At 42.9% G+C, this 19,472-nt stretch overlaps 1 protein-coding gene across 1 annotated transcript in view; it reads right to left on the reverse strand.

The window, feature by feature from the left end:
- sptbn5 (spectrin, beta, non-erythrocytic 5) overlaps positions 1 to 19,472 on the reverse strand; it is a 251,285-nt gene that overhangs the window by 16,432 nt on the left and 215,381 nt on the right. Inside the window, exons 58-65 of the mRNA XM_069915498.1 lie at positions 19,231 to 19,425; positions 10,646 to 10,801; positions 9,048 to 9,265; positions 5,434 to 5,623; positions 4,748 to 4,924; positions 1,904 to 2,008; positions 947 to 1,687; positions 161 to 232 (exon numbers count right to left, since the gene is read on the reverse strand). Coding sequence (XP_069771599.1) covers positions 161 to 232; positions 947 to 1,687; positions 1,904 to 2,008; positions 4,748 to 4,924; positions 5,434 to 5,623; positions 9,048 to 9,265; positions 10,646 to 10,801; positions 19,231 to 19,425 — 1,854 coding nt within the window. The remainder of the gene's footprint in view (positions 1 to 160; positions 233 to 946; positions 1,688 to 1,903; positions 2,009 to 4,747; positions 4,925 to 5,433; positions 5,624 to 9,047; positions 9,266 to 10,645; positions 10,802 to 19,230; positions 19,426 to 19,472) is intronic.

The following is a 19,472-nucleotide window of genomic DNA, read 5'->3' on the forward strand; positions in this document are numbered from 1 at the left end:
TAGAGGAAGAAGGGTTTGTTTTGCAAGCAGATTAGCCAACACATTTCAAAATGCATTAAACATTAAAAGTAGAAGAGCACATTATAGTGTGCAGCGTTACAGTGAAAAATCAATTAGTACACAGCCAGGGGAGTGTAAGATCATTGAGATTCATTCAGACCTTTGTCCCATCAGATTGGAGGATCTGCTTTCTGCAGAGTGTGCCTTCCATGCTCTGGAATCCACCAGCATCCTTATAAAGAGCAAAAGAAGACACATTTAATGTAATGACTGATGTTTTAATTGACTTTACCAGCAAGAAGTGTGCCTTAGGAGTCTCCATTTCTGTGTTGCATCAAATACAGCAGCAAACTCTTAACATTTGGAGTCTAAGAATTAAAAGTGCTGGCAATCTATACTGGGGAAATCATGGCAGGATGGAGAACTCCTCTCATCTTAAACATTGGTGTCTTGGGATCTTTTCCTTCCAGCCAAGTAGACAGATGAACTTTAACTTACTGCACTGATGTGCCAGCCTGTGTCATGGGGTGGGACTGCTGACCCAGAAGCTAAAGTTGCAGTAGGCGACCCATAGTAAGAGGCAGAGGTGGGGAAAGAGCTGAGGGTAAGGAGGAAGGGAAGGGTAACAATGGTTGAAGAAATGGCAGGTAAAGGAAGGTGGAGAAATGGATATTGGGAAAAGGCATAAATAGACTGAGAAACAACTTAGATATGGAACTAGAGAGAACCACAAGGCTTGGCAGAGGCACAGAAGGAGATACAATCTAGAGTGGATTAGAATCATTTGCCTCAGTTTGCATAAGATGCACTTCATTAGTTTATAGTGGGGGCAATATATTACCTCAGGTGGTGAGCTGGAGGAATGGGAGAACGGGAGACTTAGAAAGTTGCATGAAAAAAACAACTATGAAAGATGTTTGGACTTCTTGAAGGTGCAAATACGTACTGAAGTTGCACGCGTTTTGTTGTTTTGTGTTCCTGTGGTGCTTGGCTGCTGAGGAACAGTGGAGAGTGATGCTGATTCTGTGATCGCAGGTGTATCCATCTGTCGACACTCCTTTGAGCTGGGCACAGGGTCTACTAAGCACCTTTTTGTTGATCCACTTTCTCCTGGTTGAACTCCAGAGAGACTAGTCCGGGAAGAGTGCCGGCTTGTTGGAGAACTGCTTGAAGGAGAGTTGGACAGGGGGCTTTGGAACTTGGTAGGTGACTCTGCCCTGATGCCATCCCTTGCTAGTGCGGTTAGATCTTGAGCTGATTGTTCCATTGAAGTACATGAAGGAATCCGAGAGAGTGGTTTGGATATGATACCTGGTCTGTTTGGATTTGAGAACCTCTTTGTGGGACTGTCTATTTCAGAACTGCCAAAAGTAAAAGATCTTGGTGACAAAGGTGATTGGATGATTGTCTGCCTCTGGTCACTGGTAGCATCAGGATTTCTAAGGGAGCCCACAGTCCTTATGCCTGGTGAGAGAAAAAGCTCTGAGGTGGAGGGGGATCGTGGAGCAGGACTCACGACTATCTCTTTTGACCAGGATTTTGGTACCCTTTCAGTGTCTGAGTTGGTTCTTCCAAAGATCCTCAAGGGTGATGTTTTTTTGTCCGACCCCTTTCTCTTCAGGGAAGGAACCCGAGACACTTTTCTTTCTTTTTCTTTAATGCCCTCGCCCCTCTGGAACCCTTCTCCCTGAAATCAACCAAAATAGATTGATCTTACACAAACCAATCGGAAACACTCAAAAAGTCTCACCTGGAATCATACAATCTCATCTATCTATCAAAATTATACAAAACTATTATTAGTAACAGCCCTTGATCACTGTACATAAAATGTATTGTCAGTTATATAACCATTATCCTGATTGTGAAGCTGAAACCAGGCTTGAGAGGTTGCTTGACTGACCTTGTTCAGGTTCTCCAGTTGGCTAAATTTCTCATCTTGAACTGCCAGCATCTTCTCAAAATCTTCATGCTTCTTAATCAAATCTTCCACTTCATTTACAGAATCCTGAGGAGAACAAAAGTAATCAGCACCATTCATGTACAGAAGGCTGATGACAAACTCAGACTCTAGGTAACTGTGGCGCCCTGAGACACAGCATCAGCTGAATCAGTGCAGGACAGTATTCTGGTCAGGATCTTTCAGAGTAAATAACACATCTGAATATCAGGCATAATGCATGGTCATTGACCTGCAGTCTTAATTCTGCCGTAGATGTTGGCTGACCATATAACCATATAACAATTACAGCACAGAAACAGGCCAGTTCGGCCCTTCTAGTCTATGCTGAACACCTTCTCCCACCTAATCCCATTGACCCGCACCTGCCAATAACTCTCTCGTCCATATACCTATCCAACTTTTCCTTAAATATTAAAATCAAATCCACATCTACCTATTTCAGAACTGCCAAAAGTAAAAGATCTTGGTGACAAAGGTGATTGGATGATTGTCTGCCTCTGGTCACTGGTAGCATCAGGATTTCTAAGGGAGCCTACAGTCCTTATGCCTGGCGAGAGAAAAAGCTCTGAGGTGGAGGAAGCTCATTCCACAGTCCCACCACCCTCTGAGTGAAGAAATTTCCCCTCATGTTTCACCTAAACCTTTTCCCCTTCAATCTCAATCCATGTCCTCTTGTTTGACCTGCTGATTTATTTCCAGCATTTTCTATTTATGTAAAGTGCAAGTATCTTTCCTTTTGACATGGATCTACCCTGGTTTACCTGCTATGGGAAGGTTGTCTGAGACATCTGAAAGAGAGCTGTATTTAATCTACGAAGGGCAGAATTTTTGACAGGATCGTGTACACGTAGGCACAGTAATCAACTATTCAGATTTTACCTGTTGCACTATTGAAATCAGAGCAGATCTGTATCTTACCACCATGCGTCATTCAAGATCCTTCACAACAAAACAAATCTAGCAACCTCCAAATTAAAATATAAAAAGAACTTGTATCCACTGCTTTTTGTTAGTTTCGCAATTCCACTATTCTTTTTGTTAAGTTTCCTAACTTCAGATATCTGCTCTATGCTGTTCCAGCCTACTAAAGAGAGAAACAGGGTCCAGTGGTTCTCAACCTTTTTCTTTCCACTCACATCCCACTTTAAGTAATCCCTATGTGATTAGTAAGGAATTGTTTAAGGTGGGATGTGAGTGGGAAGGGAAGGTTGAGAATCACTGCTCAAGACCCAATTGTTACTGAAATATTTTGCTTGAGAAAAATTGCCATTGGCCCATTTCCTTTGGAGTTATGAAACCGTGCATATAACGAGTCAATTAGGTATGATTAAAACAGTGGTTTTCAAACTTTTTCTTTCCACCCATGTCCCACCTTAAGCAATCCCTTACTAATCACAGAGCACCGATGGCAACTACTGGTTAGACCAAGTAATAGAAAACCAACGTTCAGTGTTGAACAATTGATTGCAAATATCTCTGAGGGACAATATTCAGACAGGCACAGTTTAAACAGGAACTGTGAGTATTGTTTTATTTGGCCAAGGTGGACAAAGACTGAATATTTTTCAAGAGATAACAGGGGTTGATAAATTTGATATCCACATGAATTTTATGAAATCATGTGACAAGATTTGTCATGGCCGATAGAACAGAAAAGAGAAAGCCCAGGGTCCTAAGGGAAAGTTGCAAATTGGATCCAAAAACCTGCTTGGTAGTATGAAGCCTAATGTGGACAAGAGGTTTAGTGTGAGAAAAGCTGGATATAGTGGGATTCCTCTGGGCTCATTGTTTCATCTCTCCATTTTCTTACTGTATATTTCAATCATTTGGACAAATATAAATACCACAGTTAAGAAATTTGCAGGTGTTAGCAAATATTGCAGGGGTCGGGAGTGGATGCTTCCAGCCAATGGGGCAGCACTGTTAATGTAATGCTTAGCACAAAGCCATTACAGCACCAGCTGTGTGTCTAAATTAACAGTGAGAAAGAAGGATGCTATCATAGATAGTCATAGAGAAATAAGGCACAGAAACAGGCCCGTCAGCCCATGGAGTCTGCACCTATCACCAAACACCCATTAGTATATGAATCCCCCATATTATTCTCTCCACATTCCCATCAATTTCCCCCAAATGCTACCCTTCACCTACACACTGGCATACAGCTATCAATGAACCTACCAATCCATGTAGCTATGGGAATGTGGAAGGAAACCAGAGGAAACCAGAGGAAACCAGCACCCAGTAATGGGGAGAATGTACAAAGTCTACACAGACAGCAACCCAAGGTCAAGATCGAACCTGGGTCTCTGCTATGGTAAGACAGGGACTTGGTCTGCTGCATTACTCTTACACTTTCAGTCTTTGATAGCCTCTTCTTTTCTGAAGTCCGCACCTTCCAATTGTACTTTCCTCCACAGACTAAACATAGCCCCTGAAGTTCCCTTTGAATTTATCAGGTGACAATGTTGTATTTAGGACCTCAGCTGAGACTTCACACAAATTTCCCTTCTTGAATCCTCTTCTCCTTTCAGTTTCCCTTTCTAGAAACAAGATTCCCATTCCTGTCCAGCCTTTCCTGAAAAGGTACTGCCTCTCAGTTCAAAAAGCACATTCGCGTTATCAACAGTGGGCTTTGAATTGTGACACCTCCTGATCTATTGAAACCCCCAGGGTAGATCAGTCAAGCCAGAGCAGGTTGCTGAATGTAAGGTCTGATTTTGTTATCCATCCTTCAGGGAACCAAGGAGAACCACAGTGGCCGGCCGTTCCATTCACACTTACCCCATAATTATTGGTGGTAATGAGTCCTTCTTTGGAGCCCAGCCAGGCAGCCATTAGCTCAATCTCCCTGAGTTGTGCTTGTCTCCACAATTCCTCCTCGTACAGAGCTTCTTGCTTCTCCCACTTTTTCAACACCTGATCCATTTGCTCAGACATTTCATTCAACTTCTCGTCGACCTGACGATGGAAGGTCACAGCTTCACATTAGTGGGCTACAAGTTTATTGTCAAGTTTGGAAAATCAGTTCATTTTGCATGCAACCAGTGAGTCGACCCATTCATGGTACAGTAATTAAAACACTAGACAGGAGTGCAAAGTTACAAAGGGAGATCAGCTAGAATGGAGCAAGGGCAACGTTATTTTACCAATGTGAGGCTCGTCCAGGAGTCTTTTAACAGCGGGAAAGAAACTGTCCTTGAATCTGGCGACACATAATCTAACAAATCGTGAATCTTTTTCCTGATGACTATGGGCTGGCAGCTGGGTGGGATGAGTCATTAGATATAGTGACCTGGGAAATGAGGAGATGGGGGAGTAGAGCTGTTGAGGTCTATGTAAAGAGTAGACCAGCTGGGGGCAGCCTAAAAATTGTCACCTTGCTCCGATCAGGAGGTACGGTAAAGGATGACTCTCTTGGTGGTGGAGGAGGGGCAGGGAAAGGTCACAGGTCTATCAGGGGCTTTTACCTCTCTCGAAAGGATGTGCCTGTTCTCTCTCAGCTCAGTTCCGATTGCTTGCAGCTCCTCGTATTTGGATCTCTGTTTGTCAATCTCTCGCTTGTACTCCTTGTGACGTTTGCAGAGCTGCTCGGCACCCATAGACCCCCTGGCCTGCTCCTCTGTGTCCAGCAGCGTGTCCATCTCATTCACCCAGGACCTGAATGAGGCAATAAGCTTTCATCATGGCTTTTGTGGTAAAGGGGATACTTGCATCATGGCGACCAGAGGTACACGAGAGCTTGAGAATTAGGAGCAGGAATAGACCATTCAGCCCTCAATGCCTTTCATTGAGTTTTGCTACACTGTACCCATAACTCTTGAAACTCTTCATATCCAAATACCTGTAGACTTTTGAATGAACAAGTTGGAAGGAATGTGGAGGAGATTTATCAAGATGTTGCCAGGTCTGGAGAGTATGAGTTACAGGGAGAGGCTGGATAGACTGGGTCCTTATTTCAATTGAAGGAGGCTAAGGGGATACCTTATAGCAGTTTAATAAAACCATGAGGTAAAGTGAATACTCAGAGTCGCTCTCACTAGGGTAGACATTTCTAGAACTAGGGAACATAAGTTTAAGGTGAGGGGAGAGATTGAAGAGGGACCTGAGGGACAACATTTTCACTCAGAGGGTGGTCCATATCTGGATTGAGCTGCCAGAGTAGAAGTGAGTACAATTTTGATGTTCAATAATAATTTGGACAGATATATGTATAGCAAGGGATTAGATGGGCCAAATGTAGGCAAATTGGACTAGCCCAGAATGACAGCTTAGTCAGCATGGCCAGGTTGGGCCAAAGGGCCTGTTCTGGGCTGTAAGACTGATGAAGAATGAGGCTCCATAGGCCTCCAGAGTAAAGAATTCCAAAGATTCGCCACTCTCTGAGTGAAATCTCTCATCTTTGTCCAGCGGACTCTCCTGACCCTTTGGCTGCCAGCGTGACCCCTGCTCTGGGCTCCTCAGCTGGCCAAAACCTCTCTGCACTCAGCCCGTTGAACTCGATAAGCAGCAGACCACGGAACAGAGGCAACGACTTTTGTCAGGATTATTCATCTGGCCAGAATCAAGCATCAACAACATGGTGTCTGAGGAACTACTGAGCTCAGCTGCTGTGCCTGTAGATCTGAGCTGGCTATTCATTTCACCTATTGCTGCCTGGCACTGTTGAACATGCTGGCCATTGATTCCTGGAACACTTTGGTCTCTGATCTTCCATCCACAGAGCAGATCTCTTTTCTCTGCAAAGAAATTCCATTGGTCTTGGATCTATGGTTTCTCTCCTTTCCAGCCCTCATTTTATATCTTCCTCATTGCTGATGGTTCATCATCTTCATCCAATTCCTCCATCAGAACTTTATCCCATCCTCTCCCAATATCCCTCTTAATCTTGTCCCATTGTTAGTCCCTCCACCTCTCCATCTGCCCTACTTCCGATAGAACATTTCAGCCCCTCTGTCTTATGGATGTTTTGTTGTCCTTTGAGAAAAAGGTGGAACCCTAACCCCCTTTATTGCCCCTTTGGGCTGCAGTTAGTGTTGTAATGTGCAGAACAAGGCAGCAAATGTGCACAAGTTCCGATTAAAAACTGGTCAACATGTTTTAACAATTTTTTTTTTGGCCAGGACACCAGGTAGAACTCACCCCCGCTGCTTCTAGTAATGCTCTTAATGTTTTATATCCACCTCGTAGAATCTGCTACAATGTAGCCTTACTTTAATCTGGCACGTTTGTGAATCCTGGACTGGGGCAATGCTTCAATCTATGCAGAGGCAAGCCGTGCCATTAAGGTGTGACTGACACAATTCATGTAAGAAGGATGACTAGGTTCTAACTGTTTTGGCCAGTAAATGAAATACAACCATTTATCATTAAATAGATTAAAGCTGGTTAGAAATAGGAAAATTACTGAAAATAAAATGTTCAATATTAAATTTTAGGCTGAAATGTATGTGAGTACGTTGCAAAACAATGTTAATGAGGTAAGGCTGAAAGATACCACAGGAGGTCCCAGAGGGATTTTCCGAGTTAAATGGACACAGAAGAAGCATAAAGTAAAATTGACAGGAATAATGTGTAATGCGCGTTCCCTCAGGATCGAGGATGACCTTTCTGCTGTGGCTTTTGTGTTCTTTGGTGGCTGCTGAGGTTAAATGTGGAAGCCACAGACCTCCACAAGACAGGGCAGGAGGTGGCTGCTTTTCAACTACATTTCTTACTGTTCAGTTCAGGTGAACAGTTTCAAGACTTTAATGTTTATGAGCCCAGTTCCAACTCCAAGTATGTCAGCATGTAAATGAAATCTTATCACCTTATGCATCGTAGAACAACTGAACCCCAGCAAAGAGAAGATATTGATCTGAAGGACAAGTTGATGAAAATGGAGAAAAAAAATTAGGTCAATGAAAGTAGATGGTGGCACATAGGTCAGAGAGATAGTTCACTCTATTGAGAAAAAGTGGATGCCTGTAGGTGAGGGCATTGATAAAGATCTAATTAAAAAAGTTAAGAGAAATATTGGTCAAAAGAAACGACTTGTGAAGCACAATGGAAGGCCTTGAGGATTGGTAGGATTTCAAAGACCAACAAAGGTTGGCTTAAATAAAAATGAAGAGGGAGAAAATTGAATATGAATGAGAGTAAACTAGAAACAGATTATGGGAATTACAATCATGTTTAAAAAAAATAGCAATTGCAACTGTAAATGTTGGTCTCTCAGAAGCCGAGACAGGAAAGGGGGATGCAATACAGGTCAGGAAGAAAAATAGTTTGGCACAGACTAGAAGGGCCAAAGAGCCTGTTTCTGTGCTGTAAGGTTCTACGGTTCTAATACAACGGCTGGGAAGCCTTGTAAGAATCTTGTAGAACCCACACCCAGTACCACGTACAGTTCTGCCAAATTATTCCAGACAGGTTACACAGAACATTGCACAGCACAGCATAGTGCAGCACAGAAATAGGCCCTTCAGCCCACCACGTCTGTGCTGAACATGCTGCCAAATTAAACTGAATCTCCTTTCCCTGCACTTGATCAACATTCCCTCCCCATTCCCTGCGTACAGTATGTGTTTGTATAGAAGCATTTTAAAGTGTGGGCTTGCATCAGAAGTGTGGCAGCGTGGATTTCTAGAATGATGGGGGTGTTGAATTTTATTGAATGGTGGAAAATGCTAAATAGTATATTTCTGCCTGGACTTCTCGTGCCTTTATGGTTCCATTGTCCTGCCATCTTAATGAACTGAAGACAAATCTCCAGAAGTTGGAGTCAATGGGATGAATGACTGCTGTGCTGTATTCAGGCAAAACATTTCTCCAACACCAAGTTTTGATAATATTGGTAAGAAAAAGGCTCTTTCACCATCAGTCACGATAAATCCCATTGATTGCCAAGAGTCTGTCCCTCTTCCATTGGATGAGGTGCAGGAGGATGCCAGGAAGATGGACTAATGTTGAGGCCATGGGATGGAGAGATGCAAGCTCAGATGAGGTCATCTCTATGATTTTAGTGTCCAGCTGGACTTTGGTCAACTTCTAGCTCAGTAAATCTATTATGCAACATGAGGAGCTACTCTTGCCTACCACGTACATGAAAACCCTGCATTCACTGACGTAAGCCTGGATTTGCTCAGCTTCAGTCAATTTCTCTTTCCATTCCCTGGCTTTTTGATGCAGGCTGTCCCACGACATCACCACCTCTTTTAGACGCTCTTGCAGGTTCTCCTTGATGTGTGGGTACATCTGACCCAATCTCCTAGCTTCTTCGCCAATTCGCTCCACCTCACTGCTTATGGCCCCCAGCTCTCTCTGTAAAATGAACAGGATCATTAGGCAAAACGGCATTCATGTCCAAGATTCATTGTCTGTATCGATAAGAATGCAAAATAACCTGCTAAAGATGGATGAATGTAAACCTCCCCAATAACCTCAAAGGATCATTTGTTATGTGATATCTTAATTAATGTCATATGGAAATCTAAGTAATGATAAAGCTTGCATATAAAACCCAATGATTAAAGCCCATATCAATCTAACTTTATGTATAAAACCCGTATCAATCAGACTTCATAAATAACCCAATGATAAAGCCTGAATGTGAAATTAAACAACATTAAAGTCACATTGGCGCTTGTTTTAATTCTGTTCCTCAGCCGTCACTCATTCTTTCCCCAGCTGAACCAGCTACTTATAGCCTATTTAAACCTAAGGATATTTATCAATCCATGCACTCCTCTTCAGTCACATTCCTTATCTCCCATCCTTGCCTTCAACTACCCATATTTCTTTTAGACATTATATTGCACTCCTGGCTCGTCTCACACCTTCTGGATACGAGTTTAACTAGAACCCTGCAGCTCATTTCCTAACCTTTCACTTTTGTACAGATCTAGACAAGCAGGTCAGGTCTTCAGTGGAACAAAAACCTGTGAATTAGTCGATCAACACTCGTATTGAATTTTCTGCATTTCTACATCCAGGGACGACCACGGGACTGGCCACACCAGATTTAGTCATAATTATTGAACCAAATTTAATTGAACCTTGAAAAGAAGGAGGTCATTTATATAATAGAGATCAAAATATGACTGAATTTGACGCAGAATCTGAGGCGGTGAACCACATCAAAGCTGATTGGGTTCTAATTTACGTCAGGCAGTTTTCAGCATGGATCGGTTGCCTTGACGAAGGGCAACTCTGAAACTTCTGTTATGTCAGTGGTTCTCAACCTATTTCTTTCCACTCACATCCCACTTTAAGTAATCCCTATGCCATTGGTGCTCTGTGATTAGTAAGAGATTGCTTAAGATGGTATGTGAGTGGGAAGGGAAGGTTGAGAATCACTGCTCTAGACCCAATTGTTACTGAAATATTTTGCTTGAGAAAAATTGTCATTGGGCCATTTCCTTTATAGTGATGAAATCGTCCACACAACGAGTCAATTAGGTAGGATTAAAACTTGGTTTTCAAACTTTTTCTCTCCACCCACATACCACCTTAAGCAATCCCTTACTAATCACAGAGCAACTATGGCATAGGGAATACTTAAAGTGGGATGTGAGTGGAAAGAAAATGGTTGCGAACCACTGCATAATGTATTTTTATCTTTGCTATATAAAGGACGCTGTTTGACCTGGTGAGTTTCTCCAACACTGGGTAAATAGAAGCAGGCCCTAATCCATCCCTTACCTCCACACCTTCATGCTGCCGCAGCAACGTTTGGACATAATTCAGATCATGACCAAGGTCATCTGTGCCCAGCATGCTGCCCTTCTCCTGGATCCAGGCCTTCAGATCAGACACATCATAGTCGAATCGGTGGACCTGGAGTGCTGCTTCCAGATTCTGGAGAAAGGGGAAGCAGCCAGTTAGAACGACAGCACTTCCCACCTCCCAGTGACAGCTTTGAGATATCGGAATAAAGAATGATCATTATCATCCAGAACAGGCTGAATAAGAAGGGGAAGACCACAGTGAGTTTCAGTTCTAGCCCATCACAGGCACTGACCTTCCGGCCATCGAAGACATCTCCAAGGCGGCAGCCAACAACACAAGGAGCTCCAAACACCCTTGCACTCTCTGCTCACTGCTGCCTTCCGGCAGAAAGTATAGAAGATGAAGGTCCAGTACTTTCAGGTTCAAGAACATTTTTTTCTCCAACAGCTATCAGGCTCTTGAACCTCTCAGTCACCTAAACCATAAACTACTCCAGGGCCAACTATCTGCATGACTGACACAGCACATTGTTTGCAATCTCAGTCAACAGTGGCTATTTCATTGTTTTTAATTTAGAGTTTCACTGCAGTCACAGACCCATCTGGCCCACTAGCCTGTGCCACTCAAATGCATCAACTATCCTACAAACCCTGAGCATCTATTTATTTTTAATAGTTTATTTAAGTTTTTTGACCATACAAAATTTAAAATGACAACTGTAAATCTAGTATTTACTCCATGATGGTTGTGCCCCTCCCCCCACCCACCAAAGAAAAAAGCCCAAAGAGTAGATACAAGAAAAAGTAAGTAAAGGAGAAAAAGATATAGAAAAAAAGAAAGAGGAAAAGAAGCAGGATGGATGGCTGAAAAGTCCCACGCACTACACAGATCATTGGTTGATGTTCTATTCAATTTTCTTTGGAGAAGATCCACGCAGGCCTCGAGGGTTAGGCAGAACACAATTAAAGATTTACACTTGAAAATTGTAAATATGGATGTCAAACTTGTAAAAATATTTCTTAAGTTGTAGGTAATCTTCTCCAGGGGAATACAACTATGCATCTCTTCATTCTTACATGCCATACCTCGATGTGCATCAGACTTCTATGCAACTGCTATACATTTTCTATCCACTGCCAGCACAATTTTAAAAAACTCTATTTCATGTTTAGATGGTTTCAAATTCAGGTCTTATCCCTGTAATATTACCCAGTAAAAATAATTCTGGGTTTTGTGGAAATTTTATTCCTGTAATCTGCTCTAAGACATTTCCAAGACCTACCCAAAAAGGGCTCATTTTAGAATATTAACAGGTTGAATGTAAAAAGTTCCTACCTCTTCACCACATCTAAAACATCGGCCTGATAAGTCTGAATTTAATTTATTTAATTTCTGTGGTGTGTGTTATAATTGATGCAAAAAAATTATATTGTACTATATCTTACATTGATCATATTAGTCACACGATCCTGACATAGTTCTGACCAGATTGTTCGTCAATTCTTACATTTAAGTCTGATTCCCATCTCTGCCTGGACGTGTGAGCCCCTTGTTTGGGGGTCCCCATTTGAAGTAAGAGATACATGGCTGAAGTAAATTTCCTTGTCTTTCCCTTTTGAATCAGAGCTTTCACATCACTACAGTTTGGTTAAAAACATTGTTGGCTCAATTTATCTCTTATCTACACTCTTATTTGAAAATAGAAGATTGCGTTGTTAAGAATTCTGTGCTTATTTTTTAATTGTTCAAATGACATCAATTGTCCATGCTCATAACAATCTTCAATGAGACCAGATTTCAAAAAATTGGCTGCCCATTGTACAAGGTATAAGCTTATTATGAGCCAGATATTGATTGTGTTTTAACAAAGGGGTTACTAACTTCACATTCCATTTATATATATTAAGTCCTCTGCCATTCTCTCTCCTATTTTATCCAATTCTATTTTCACCCATGTAGGTTTACCTCCTTCCTCAAAGAAGAAAGTAAGAAATCTCATTTGAGCTGGTTGATAATATTTTTTTAAATTAGGGAGTTGTAAGCCTCCCAGTTCATATTTCCAAGTTAATTTTTCTATAGAGACCCTCGACATCTTACCTTTCCTAAGAAATTTTCTGAAATATTTATTCAACTCCTGAAAGAATCTCTGAGATAATGGTTTGGGCAGTGATTGAAAGAGATATTGTACTCTTGGAAAAATATTCATTTTAATACAGTTGACTCTTCTCATTGGTTTAATCCTTCTTCAATCATCTTGAGTAAAAGTAAGTAATTCGATTTGTATAAACAAACCCTGTGCATTTAGATATTATTTTCTCTTCCTTTTATATTTATTGGATTATTTTTTTTCTCTTTGCGGTATCTTATATGTTAATTATACTGAAATTGCTGTTTCCGTGTTTTATGTACTTGGGAAGTGGTAGTAAACTAGACCCATTGAATCTGTACATTGTATTTATGTATATGACAATAAACCTTAATTTGTTCATTCTGTTAATTACTGGGTAACCAATTAATGGATAGTTAGACTTAAGGCAGATGAAATTATTTTCTATGACTGGTTGGAGGTTGCCACAGATATGATCCATGGAGAATATCAGGGCCTATTGGGTATAATATCATGGAACAGGTTGTTGCCTCATTTCTTTCTTCTAGCCCTGTTGTGTGGCACCATCACAGACACTGATCATCCTAGCACACTATTAAGTTGTGGCCAGGCCATACTCTGTATGTGTTTCACCTTATTAATCTCACAGCACTGTTTGAAATCTTCATACAAACATTCATATGTGTATGAAAGAGCAATATTCATACAAACATATTAGTTAATCAATGCAGACATCTATGTGAAGCCACTATCATAAAGGACCCCCATCACCCCAGTCACAACCTCTTCTCATGGCTACCTTCAGGTAGAAGGTACAGAAGCCTGAAGACCAACAGCTTTAGGTTCAAGAACAGTTTTCAACAGCTCTCAGACTCTTGAACCTCCCCTTGGTACACTAATTATGGACTGCTCCGACTACACAGAAGGACTGTCTGCACAACTGCAAGCCCATTTATTTTTACATTAGGATTACTGTGAATATTTATTGTCTCTTAATTTAATTTGATTAGTTTACTATCATTGTTTGTCTTTACAAGTACCTGTTCATGAGCAACAAGTAAGAATTTCAGTACACTGTTTGATGTGTATGGCAATAATTGTCAGATTCTTCCTCTCTGGGGACGCTCTCCTGTACACATTACATGTGTTCCATAATTCAGTGAAACAATTTTGAGTCACTAGTTAATTGTGCTACTGCTGTGTACTGTTTGCTGAACTAGTGTCACCCTGAGTGGGATGAAGCAGCAGCAAAGAAGAAATCATCTCTCCCTCTGGGGAAGTTGTAAAAGATTCCAATGCAACAGGTGAAGAGGTGGGGCTGGATAGGTTGGGCTTGTTTTCCTTGGATTGGAAGAGACTCATAACTTGATTGAGGTATAAGCAGAACAGATGAGAGACTTTTCCCGCTAAAAAAAACTAGATGCCATAGGTTTAAGGTAAGGGGTAGAAGAATTAGATAGGATCTGAGGAAGAATTTTTTTTATCCAGGGAGTGGTTGGAATCTACAATGCATTGCATTGGTAGGTGGTGGAGGCAGTGGCTCCCAGAATATTTGAGAAGTATCTGGATGAGCATTTGAATTATAGACCAAGTGCTGGGAAATGGGATTAGTATTGAGGATGGTTGGCTCAGACATAATTGATGGAAGGACTTGTTTCTCTGCAGTGTCAACATGACCCTGTGATTTTTGGGATCTGGCCATGCACACTTTGACTAATGCATTTCCAATATTATAACAGTAAGTACAGTTCAAACCACAGCATTGGCTGGCTGTAAGGTACTCTGGGACTGCAAGACCCAACTGCAGTTACTCGATTTCACCAGTGAGGGAAGCCAAACACCACCATACGGAACAAGGCTTTGGGCTGGGACCTGGCAGGACAAAAGCTGTAGATTCAAGCAAAGACTTATTGGAGGAACTCTGCAAGGTCAAACACCATTCACGTATTGAAATGGTCAGTCGATCTTTCAGGTAGAGACCTTTTGTCGAGAAGGGGGTGATATTACATATATGAAGGGGAGAAAAGCTGGGGAAGGGGCCCAGAGATGATAGGACAGAGATGCGGGAGTGGAGAGACATTTGGAGGGCGAGATCATGAGGAAGGGAGCAATGGAAAGAAAGAAAGAGATGGGGAAAAATAAACACAAGAGCAGGTCATGAAGAAGTGGAAACAGTGGAACTAGATAGGAGTGGGGTTAGTTAAAATGAGAAATCTCAATGTTCGTGTTGATAGGTTTATCACTGCCCAGGAGGATTATGATGTGTTGTTCCTCAAGTTTGAGGTTGGCTTCACCCTGACAATGCATCAGGCCCAAGAATGATTGGGAAATTGAAATGGCAGGCTACAAGTTTAGACTCACACACAGAGTGTAGTAGGTGTTTGATGACATGGTCACCCAGTCTGTGATGAGTCTCAATGTTGTAGAAGAGGCCACAGTGGGTACACCTAATGGAGTGTATCTGGTTGGACCATGTGGATACGCGCAGTGAGCTCAGCCTACTCTTGTCCACACGACTGACCCATGACTGTATCGCCAGATCCAGCTGCAACAGTCTCATCAACAGTAGTTGCCTCATCATCAAAAACAATGAGTTGCTTTACCGAGAAGAGATGGAAAATCTCGTGAAATGGTGCAAGAGTAACAACCTGAGTTTCGATGTGGACAAGACGAAGGAGATGGTCATTGGCTCCAAAAGGACCAGGAATGACCACCCTCCACTGCACAGCAACAACTCCGTAGTAGAGAGAGTGGAGAGCACCAAGTTCCTTGGATTAATTTAATTATTGACCTTTCGTGGACACTCAACATCTCTTCACTTGTCAGGAAGTTGCAACAGTGACTGCACTTCTAGAGAAGACTGAAGTGGGCAAGGCTACCAGGCACTATTATGTCAAGCTTCTACAGGAGCTCTATTGAGAGTGACCTAACGAGCTGCATCACAATGTTGTACAGTTGCTGCAGAGAAATGGATTAGAGGTCAATCCACAGAACCATAAGAGTGGCAGAGAGGACCCCCCCCCCCGCCCCATCGTCTTGATCTACCGGGATCCTTGACTTAAGAGGGTGTGCAAAATCATTGAGGACCCCTTCTACCCTGCACACAGCACCTTTCAGCTGCTTGCATTGGGGAATAGGTACAGGAGTATTAGAGCCAGCACCACCAGGCTGAGCTTCTTCCCAAGGACAGTGAGAATGCTGAATGACCAAAGGACCTGCTCACACTAACAATCTGAGACTCTCATATTCATGGAACAATATTTATTTGTATAGACGAATATTTGTCCAGCATATCAATTGTTTGTTGTGCGTCTGCGCTTTACACGGAGGACCAGAGAACACTGTTTCATCAGGTTGTACTTGTGCAATATGATGACAATAAACTTGACTTGATACTCGAGCCCTTTTCCCACTGGCTAACCTGTAAATTGAGCATTCAATGAAGGTTAAAGAAGGTGTTTTTGCCATTCACACTGGAGCACTGTTAACCAGTTCTCTGCATCCTTTCACACACACCACCAGGCATCCCCGGGGAGAGGGGGCCCTATTCTCCACTAGTGACATCTGAGAGTCGCATCCACTAATTATGATCTTGTATTTAAACAAAATTAATCATGCCTAATTATAACATAATTGAGCATTATGTACAGCACAGTATGAGTCCTTCAGCCCCTGTTGTGTTGACCTATATAAACCTTCATAAATTTATAAAAGACTTTGGGAAAGTGATATAAAACTCATAACCACACAATTAAGACCATGGGAATGTCAGGGATGAAATACATGCATTAAGTGATGGCGGACCTGCCGTCCCAGAATTCCATGTGGCAGAGAAACCCCTCCGTGAGTGCTCCGTGCATAAAGCCCTTTCACTGCCACACGGAATTCTGGGAGGGAAGGTCCTCCAACGCTCGATGTATGTATTTTATCCCCAACTTTCCCATGGACTTTACAAGTTGTTTTACTGTGCTGTACATCATGCATAATTATGTTATAATGATTAGGCAAGATGAATTTTGTATAAATACAAGATCATAAAACATTGATTAGGATTTAGTAAACTGAATACGTTTATACTTTTAAAATCTTTTCTTTCCTTCATGTTCCTGAACTTACGCAAAAATGTCATTAACGCATCACTTCTTTGTCCCTGGATAGTCCATGTCCCTTTTACATTGGGTTAATTGGCACGCATCGAGTCCACGCTGCTGAAGATCCAGCTGCGCTGGATGGGTCACGTCTCCAGAATGGAGGACCATCGCCTTCCCAAGATCGTGCTATATGGCGAGCTCTCCACTGGCCACCGTGACAGAGGTGCACCAAAGAAAAGGTACAAGGACTGCCTAAAGAAATCTCTTGGTGCCTGCCACATTGACCACCGCCAGTGGGCTGATAACGCCTCAAACCGTGCATCTTGGCGCCTCACAGTTTGGTGGGCGGCAACCTCCTTTGAAGAAGACCGCAGAGCCCACCTCACTGACAAAAGGCAAAGGAGGAAAAACCCAACACCCAACCCCAACCAACCAATTTTCCCCTGCAACCGCTGCAACCGTGTCTGCCTGTCCCGCATCGGACTTGTCAGCCACAAACGAGCCTGCAGCTGACGTGGACTTTTTACCCCCTCCATAAATCTTCGTCCGCGAAGCCAAGCCAAAGAATTGGCACGCAGGTGTCTAACAACCCCAGGGATGATACTACCTACCGAGGCAGTCTATCCCCGACATGATTTAATGCCTGGGAGGCGATTAATGAGCGTCAACACTGGCCCCTTAACCTGTATATTGGCTGTTAAATACTAGGACAAGGTGCCAGAGTGAAAGTGGCTTCTGCCTCACCTGGAAGCTCTGTTTGTGGCCCTGGATAGAGGTGAATGGGAAGATGGAGGGACAGGTTTTGCATTTTCTACGGTGACAATGAGAAGTGCCTGAGGGGATAGGTGGGGGGGGGGGAAGGGATGAGCAGAACAGGAAGTCTCAGAGAGACTTGTACTTGTTGAAAGTGGATGGGTTGGAGAGGGGAAGATGTGGGTGGTGATGGGATTGTGCTGATGTTGGTGGAAGTGTCGGAGGATAACGTATTGGAAGTGGAGGCAGGTGGTGCTTAAAGTGAGGACCAGAGGAACTCTGTCCATGTGCTCCTGAAGGGGGGATGGGGGTGGGGGAAAAGAGGTGCTGAGTACAGAAATATGAGAAATAGAGGAGATATACAGGCAGGTTTCTGAAACTGATAGCACCAGAGCATGTGATTACGTTATCTTGTCCACTGAATGATGTTCCTCCTTATTAACAGTCAAAGGAATAATTTTTGCCTCAAGTTATTTATCCATCCTGAAACATCCAATTACTGAGATTAATTACTTAGTGGAGCACGCAGCAAGAAAGGTCTTTCTAAACACAATCGCATTGTTTGATCAGGTCCAGTTTTAGCAGTAGCTGGTGCATGAAGTGCTGGGAGAAATCATTCAAATAGACCCAGGGAAACCAGAGTCTGAAAAGCAAAATATTCTTCAAAACAAACCACTAAGAATGTTGGAAGGAATCTGTGGTTCAAGGAAAAAGGATGCTAATTTTTCAGGTGGAAGGGTAATTGAGTTGAAACATTGCTTCGTCCACAGTGCCAGCCCGCTGAGCATTGTCTGTTTTCAACCCTGATCTAAGGAGGCTTGCTTCGATTTGTATAGTGTCAGTGGGCTGCGAAAAGCAGGAAATAAGTGGGAGATGGTCAAATCCATTACATTAACTTGGTGACACACACACAGACACACAGGAAGTGGACAAAGACACACATGCCGACACACACACACACACACACACACACACACACACACAGGGAGTGGACAAAGACACACATCCAACACACAGGGAGTGGACAAAGACACACATCCCGACACACAGGGAGTGGACAAAGATACACAACCAACACACAGGGAGTGGACAAGGACACACATCCCCACATACTCACACACAGGGAGTGGACAAAGGCACACATCCTGACACACTCACTCACAGGGAGCGGACAAATACACACATCCTGACACACTCAGGCACGGAGTGGACAATTACACACATCCCGACACACTCACACACAGGGAGCGGGCAAATACACACATCATGACACACTCCCATACAGGGAGTGGACAAATACACACATCCCAACTCACTCACACGGAGCAGAAAACACACACACAAGGTGTGCAGAATGGACAAATGCACAGACCCCAATGCAATCACATCAGGGAATGGAAAAACACTCACATTCTAGCAAACTCACTCTCATAGGAATGAAAAGACTCTCACACCCAGACAGACTTGATCTCAGACACACACATACTCGCATCCAGACACACTTGAGCCCAGACACACTCACCTGCAGACACTGACTCACAGGGGAACAGGCAGCCATACACCCTGGTAATACAAGAACTTCAAGTCAAATGCACGAAACATCTCACCTGTGCCCGATTTCTGGCAGCTTGCTGAAGTGTGTTCCACTGCTGGTTCACCTGATTAGCCTGAGCTGTGATCTCCTCCGTGAAGCTGTGGCACTGTCTCTTCAGGGATGTAACCAGCTCGTGAAAAGCAGCCATTTTGTTGTGGCCTAGGCCGCTGAGCTCTTGCTCCAAATGCTCAAATGTCTTCTGCAGAAGCTGCGGAAGGAGGAAGCACAGAGAGGTCAGGTCACCCAGCCCCAGTC

The sequence above is a fragment of the Narcine bancroftii genome, chromosome 2 (genome assembly GCF_036971445.1).
Source record: "Narcine bancroftii isolate sNarBan1 chromosome 2, sNarBan1.hap1, whole genome shotgun sequence".
Taxonomy (NCBI): domain Eukaryota; kingdom Metazoa; phylum Chordata; class Chondrichthyes; order Torpediniformes; family Narcinidae; genus Narcine; species Narcine bancroftii.